The following is a 7,671-nucleotide window of genomic DNA, read 5'->3' as shown; positions in this document are numbered from 1 at the left end:
GAGTGTGCCCTCTTGCACTCTGACATCGCCAGAAGAGTTTCCTCCAGGTAGCTGTTGCCTTTTTAGCCTGGACTCAGAATGAACACATGAAGCAGAGCCACCCCAGCCATCCTGCTGATCTGAGAGAATAAATGACTTCTTTTAAGCCCCTGAATTTCAGGATGGTTTGTTATATAGCATGATGGTGGCAGTAGCTGATACATTTGCCCATCCTCTCAAAATTTTTCATGATTCTGTCCCATTTAAAAACTCTTTGAAGTCACCTAATCTGCAAGCCTATTCATAACTTCTCCTAGTAACCACCTGCTCCCTGTACCAAGCATTCAAGTGTTTTCTCTTTTTTCTTTCCTTACTTTATTTTCAAGTGATAATAATGTCATCAACCCACACGCCTGTGAACAAGAAACTATGTACAATAATGTTCATTGCTGAATTATTCATAGTAGAAGAATATTGAAACAATGTAATGTCCATCATCAGAAGAATGATGAATAAACCATGATGTAGTCATAAAACGAAATACAATGCAGCAGTTAAAATGACTAGCTACTAGAGCGGCTAACATTGAACAGAAAGCTAGTGGAAGAAAATACATCATGATATCATTTATTTAAAGTTTAAAAACCTGCTAAACAGTATTATGTAATATTTATGGCTATATAGATATTTTGAAACAAGTATAGGGGCCCCTGGGTGGCTCAGTCAGTTGGGCGTCTGCCTTCAGCTCGGGTCTTGATCCTGGGGTCCTGGGATCGAGCCCCGCATCGGGCTCCCTGCTCAGCGGGAAACCTGCTTCTCCCTCTCCCTCTGACACTCCCCCTGCTTGTGCTCTCTCTGTTTCTCTGTCAAATAAATAAATAAAAATTTTTAAAAAAGAAGTATAACAACATGCACAAAAATAAGAACACTGAATTTATTGTTGGGTTATCTCTGGAGAGAGAGGGAGGCAAATGGATCCAAAAGAGCACAAAAGGAACATCAATGGTATCCATTTAGCTTTTATTTTTATTTATTTTTTAAATATTGTATTTATTTATTTGACAGAGAGAGAGAGAGACAGCGAGAGAGAGAACACAAGCAGGGGGTGCAGAGGAAGAGGGAGAAGCAGGCCTCCTGCCGAGCAGGGAGCCGGATGCTGGGCTCGATCCCAGGACCCTGGGATCATGACCTGAGCCGAAGGCAGATGCTTAACAACTGAGCCACCCAGGCACCCCTCCATTTATCTTTTAAAATATCTTGAAAACATTCTAAATGAATAATGTTTAAGCTTTGATAAAGCTGGGTGATGAGTACACGGGTAGTCAATATTATAATATCATTTATTCTTGTTGGTATCTTTAAAATATTTCACAATTAAAAATTTTATGTAGTAACTTTTTAAGAGGAGACTGTGGGAGTTGTTGTACGCTGCTTGCTATGGTCTGAATTTTGTGTCCCCCCAAAACTAATACATCGAAATCCTACCTCCCAAAGCAATGGTATTCAGAGGTGGGGACTTCGGGGTGATTAGGTCAGGGGAGCAGAGCTGTCATGAATGGGATCTGTGCCCTTATAAAAGAGGCCCCAGAGAGCTCTCTTGCCCTTGAGGCCATGTGAGCCACAGCAAGAAGACAACTGTCTTCGAACCAGGAAGGGGGCCCTCACCAGACTTGAAACCTGCTGGAGCCTTGATCTTGGACTTCCCAGCCTCCGGAACAGTGAGAAGTAAGTGTTTTGTTGTTTATAAGCATCCAGTCTACGGGAGCCTCTTATGGTAGCCTGAACGGACTAAGATACAGCTCTTCTTGATTGTTCCCGTGTCAGGTTGTTCCCAGCCCTTTTGGTTGTTGTCTAACTCGGCCTCTTGAACAAATCCTAGAATTGGCTCTGCCCTAGAGCGGCACCTGCTTCTCTCTGGGAAAGAGTGCCCGTTCCATCCTGATCTTCATCCTTTGCTCTTGCCCTCAGGCCTTTGTTGTGGAGTCCTGCACTTTCAACTGCATTTCACTAATGTGGAAGGCAAGACAAAGATGGTGAAACCCCACTTGCAACAGCCCAAACTGCCACAGTTGCCCTAATTCCACCTCTAATTAACTGTCACTTTTGAAGTCCAGGTAGCAGAGACTCTAGAGTCTCCCTATAGGATTTTAATTTTCTCCTCTCTCTTTTGATTCCTTGTTTATGGAACCTGCATAACTATCTTTTTAGAGGATGAATTAGATCTGTCTGCCAGGCTCCCTCAAACACTTTCAGTACTTCCCTACTACTGCTAAATTATGCCCCAATACCCGCAGTGTGTCATTCAAGATCCAGCCCTGCCCAGAGGAAAGGTACCTAAGGGCTGAGGCCAGTGCTGAGTCCCAGTTATGGCACTTTTTACTCAAGTGGCTTTGGATAAATCACTTGACCTTTCTAAGTTTGTTTCCTCTGCTGCAGATTCTGAGAAGAATAGTACCTCCTAGGGTTGCCTTGAAGATAAAAGAGGGAATGCAATCAGGTACTGAGTCCAATGCCTGATACCCAATAAATGGTAGCTTCTATCATTCTCTACTACATCCTTCAACACACAACTGCTCACAATTCCCTGAATACAACCAGGGCTTTGGTTTTTAGCCTCCTTCAATTGTTTTATTGTTCCAGATGCCGAGAATGCCCTTCCACCTTATTATCTCCCCAAGTCTGTGGTTCCTATCCTCTTACTAGAGAGCCAATGAGCTTAGCAGAGGAACAACAAAACTCCCTGGGTTCAAAAATCTAGTTCTGCCATTTCCTCCTTGTGTGACTTTGCTGAAGTTACTTAATCTCTCTGTCTAGGTTTCCTCATTTATAAAATGTGGGTAATCACAGTACAGGTATCCCCCGACTTTCCAAAGTGCCTGTTAGGCTTCTTCGCTATCACTAAATACCTACATTATTAGTAGCTGCTTTGGCTAACTGAAAGCAGAAAGGAAAAAAGGCAAAATCGGAAAGTCTTGGGCGTTTGTTTAGCAGCAGGCATTCATTATAAAGGGAGCAGACACCTCTAGCCAGAGTGCCCCCCAAGCTCCTTCCCCCAGGATTTTTTTTAAAGATTTTATTTATTTATTAAAATAAATAAATTGCACGCGCACAAGCTCGGGGGAGGGGCAGAGAGAGTAGCAGACTCCCCGCGGAGCACGGAGCCTGATGTGTGCAGGTCAAGTGATTTATCCAAAGCCACTTGGCTTTTCCTTAGAAAAGACTCACCTTTTCTTTGATTGCAAAAGAGTGGCAGCCAGGACTCATGATTCATCCCACTGGCATTCCAGGACCCCGGGATCATGACCTGAGCCGAAGGCAGACGCTGAACCGACTGAGCCACCCAGGATGGTGGGCGCCCTCCTTTCCCCAGGATGACACTGAGCATCTCAGCATCAAGTCACCACAGCTGAGGACTGGATCTACGAGCACTTGTGCTGTGTTTTGATGTATTTTTCCATCTGCTGGCAAGATGTGTCTCAAGTATCAGAAAAGCCTAAGAGCGGTTATTTGGGGTGGGGGTGGGGGTGTGTGTGGTCTGGAAATGCCCGAAAGTTTTTTCCATATAAATTAATGGTGATCTTTTCTTCACCTCACGCCATTTCAGCTTAGGAAAGGCTTCCGAGGAACTCTACTTTCGGATACCCTAGAAACCTGTATCTACCGTATAGGGCTGTTGCAAGATTTAAATGAGGGCCTCCTCGTAAGGACTTTAGAACTGTGCCTGGCACAAAGCATTTACTTTTGCACCCCCCGAAAAGCGGAGGGCTGCGACGCGAGGGTACAGCCGTGGAGCCCCGGCGGCCGAGGGGCGCGGCTCGCCTTTGCCAGGGCCCCGGGCGCGGGTCAGGTGGAGCCGGGAGGCCGGGGGAGGGGCGGGAGGAAGGGTGCGGTCGCGGGCGCGGGCCCAGCCGGCGCGGAGCGGCGGCGGCCGGGGTGCACTCTCTCTCGCCGTTCTCCCGCACGCCAGGTCCCTCGGCCGCACTGCAGGTAAGATCGGCCTCGCGGCGAGTCGCCCGCGGCTGCCGGGCGGCTGGGAGCGGTGGCGGGCACCGGGCCCACTTCCCCGGGAGCGCGGCCCACGCCGCAGACCAGCGGGCCGCGGGGGTTCGGCGGCAGAGAGTCCACGTCCCCCATTTCAGAATGGAGGAAACTGAGGCCCAGAGGAGCAACCGTGGTGCGCCCTGGGAGGGTCACCCAGCTATGGTGAGGGCGGGGCGCAGACTGACACCCCGCTGTCCGGTCCGAGACCCTTCACTTTTAGGGAACCAGCTGGCCATCTCAGCCTCCCCAGCCCTAAACGTCTTGGGGACAGAAACAGAGCAGGGAGTCACAACTGTCCTTTGGGTCCCTGGCGAATCAGGAGGGGCTGGCTCGAACTCCTTCGGAGGACTTGGCACCCCACCCATCCTTGTGAGCATTTGCCCCTCTTAAGGGAGATCATTTATTTTATTTCGTTTAAATTTTTTTTTTTTTTTTTTTTTTTTTGGTGGTAGAAGAAAAGTGTATTTAGATACTGAGCGTGGGGAATCTGAGAAGTTGGCTTTTCCTTAGAAAAGACTCACCTTTTCTTTGATTGCAAAAGAGTGGCAGCCAGGACTCATGATTCATCCCACTGGCATTTGAGTCAGCAGGTGGGGAATCTGAGTCCTTGATTGCAAATGACCATATATAGGAAACTGTGGTTTGTGCAGGGTCCCAGAGGCCCGGGTCCGCTGAAGGCCCCTCTGGCTGCTGATAAGGAGTTACACTGCTGGACAGAAATTCTGCCCCAGGATTTGTGTTCTGCACAGACGGCAAGACTCTGCCCTTGGGGAGAGCTATATTTACAACTTGTTTTATCAACATCATAAAAAATGTAACTCATTAAAACGTTTCTCTCCAAAGATATCCCCACTGGCTTCATGAAGGCAGAAAGTGACAGACTGACGAGAAAGGGAGTTTAAAGATGTAAAGACACCCAGAATCTTGTTCTCAGAGCTGTAGTGGTCGTGTAGAGAGCCATCTGCTGAGAAATAGGGAGGGAGGATGAAGTAAAGAAAATGATGTAGATGCTTGAATCCCTTTCTGAAAAGGATGTTTAAAGTTCTGTTGTAAGGTCATTTGGCCCCCGCTGTGGAGTGATTTCTTCTTAACATTTAAATCAATAATAATTGTTAATAATTTACAAATTATACTGGATCAACACATATTGTGCATCAGCTGTGACAATGTATGGGGCAGGCCCTTGGGTAAGGCAGAGCATGGGAGTTAACTTCATACCTTTGGGGTGTGACTGTCCAGATTCTGTAGGGGGACACTTACTTGCTGTGTGGCTAGAACATTATTGTACCTTCTCTGTGCCCCAGCTTCTTTATATGTAAAGTGGAGATGTTCTTAATGACACCTCACTCCCTAGATTGTTGTGAGGCTTATATTAAATCATTCTTTCATTCATTCAGTATTTTTTTTAGTGCCTTCTATGCCCCAGTGAACTAATATGACAAAAAGCCTTGTGAAATTAACCTTCTAGTGCTTTTTATATGACCTGGCACATGGTAAGAACTCAGAATCCTAGCTGATATTATTATACAAATGATTTCAGCAGCCCTCCTCTTCCTTTCTGCAGATGAGGAAATGGAAGCTCAAGGAGATTGAGCTTTCAGAGGCAAAGTGAGAACTAGTGACACCTTGTATCCACTGTCTATCTGGAGGGATGTAATGGTAGAGGTGGTAACTAGAAAGCCCACTGCCCTAGGCTACAGAGGGCCTGAGAAAATCAGGCTAAATAATTCCAGAGACTACTAGTGTAATTTCCTACTGATCTTTGTTCTGGAGCTATCATTGAATTTTTAGAATATTTTGTTCCCAGGATTGGTGGGAGTGACTTGCATTTCTAAATCAACCCTGGAGATATGCCAGCATGTTTGAATAATGTCTACATAGGAAAAGTGCCTGGGTTCCCAATAGGGCTCCACCAAAGAATTGCCCTTTTTACCTCTGGGCCCTACCAGGAACCGGACTGCCTCCTCAAAGAGCAGGCATGTGTGTTTATAACAGGCTGTAGGCTTGGAGCCTTGTAAAATGTAAATGGAGATATCACAGTCAAACACAAAGAATCCAACTGAAGCCAGCTAAAATTTGTTTGGGGATGGGGTCCGGGGAGACAATTTCTTTTTCTGTTGTTATTCCCTAGGATGGTATCTATCCTGGTTAAAAGAACGCGGTAATCAACATAGTTCTATTGGATTTTTAAACGAGTCAAGAATTTGCTTTCCAGGAAACATATTTGTAAACCCCTTAAGTACAGTGATTTTTTTTCTCTCTTGTTTTGACCCCTTCCCAGGTCCAGCACAGTCCCTTGTACATAGTGGGTGCTCAGTAAATGTTTGTTTAGCAAATAGGGTACTTGATGCTAGAGACACATCATCTTACTGAGATGGTCTCTTTGAATGTTGACTTCTATTTTCTGGATTAAAGATTAGGGTTATTCTGAGATTATTGTATTCTGAATCCCAGATTTATTCTGTTTAGTAATTTTTTTCTTTTAATAGGTTCGTCTGATCTCAACTCAAGTAAAGGTGGAATATCATGGCTTCTATCTGGGTAAGTAAAACTCAAGCCTTCACAATACAGTAACTTAGTCAAATCAAAATACAAAAAGTCAAAATATTAAGAAGTTGATAAAAGGTTCATTTGAAAATATAACATGCCAAAAAAGCAAGGGGATATCTAAAAATAATAAAATATGAACATGTATCATAGAGGTACATAGTTAAAATAATTTGTGATGACACCAAAGTGGAGGTGAATAACAGAGTAAATTTAGTAGGTGATTTGGGAGTTTACTATGTGATAAGGATAACATTTCATATCATGAAAAGATGGCTTATTCAACAAATAATGTTAGGAAAATTTCTAGCCATTTGGGAAAAAAGTAAATCTATATTCCTTCCCCCTTCTTACATTAAAATGCATTTCAGGTGGATAAAATCTGAAATGAAAGAGACAAAATATGGGTGAATGTTAAAAATAATCATGGAGTAGGGACAGCGGTTACAACTATGACACAAACCAAAAGCCTAAAAGAAAAATATTGATCTACTTAACTGCATATAAACTTATGATTTATGACCACAAAAAAACACTATTAGTAGAGTCAGAAGACAACCCACAGGGAAAAAAATATTTGGAGCACATCAGACAAACTTATTTTCTCAACATAAAAATTACTTGAATAAATCAATAAAAAAAAACTTGATGGAAATTTGTCAGAGACATGAATAGGACATGAAAAGAATTACAAATGTCCCACAAACACATGAAAAGATGTGATCACTCACTAGGAAATAAAGAAACATGAATAACACAATGAGAAACCATTTCTACCGGAGAATTGGTAGAGGTGAAAAAAAACACATAATGAGACCAGTATTGCAGAGTCTGTGGGCAAGACAAGCACTCTCATACTCTGATCATGGGAGACGAAACCTGGCACACTTTTGGATGGCATTTTGGTGATATCTATCAATGTTTACATGCACACCCCCTTTAACCAGTTATTCTATTTCTGGGTATTTATCTTATTGATACACTTGCATAAGGCTGAAAAAATATAGGCCTAAAGACATTCATTTGTATTAATGAAAATATGCAGACAGCATAAATGGCCAGCATAAATGGGCATGAAATTATTAAATTACTCATTTGTAACCT

At 43.7% G+C, this 7,671-nt stretch overlaps 1 protein-coding gene across 1 annotated transcript in view; it reads left to right on the top strand.

Moving 5' to 3' along the window:
- Positions 1 to 3,848: 3,848 nt before the first annotated feature.
- The window catches only part of ANXA3 (annexin A3), a 51,405-nt gene continuing 47,582 nt past the window's right edge, over positions 3,849 to 7,671 (top strand). Inside the window, exons 1-2 of the mRNA XM_021702325.2 lie at positions 3,849 to 3,966; positions 6,510 to 6,561. Of these exons, the coding sequence (XP_021558000.1) occupies positions 6,547 to 6,561 (15 nt within the window). The 5' untranslated portion in view covers positions 3,849 to 3,966; positions 6,510 to 6,546. The remainder of the gene's footprint in view (positions 3,967 to 6,509; positions 6,562 to 7,671) is intronic.

Source organism: Neomonachus schauinslandi, chromosome 2 (genome assembly GCF_002201575.2).
Source record: "Neomonachus schauinslandi chromosome 2, ASM220157v2, whole genome shotgun sequence".
Lineage (NCBI taxonomy): Eukaryota > Metazoa > Chordata > Mammalia > Carnivora > Phocidae > Neomonachus > Neomonachus schauinslandi.
This window is presented reverse-complemented; position numbering and strand designations above follow the sequence as displayed.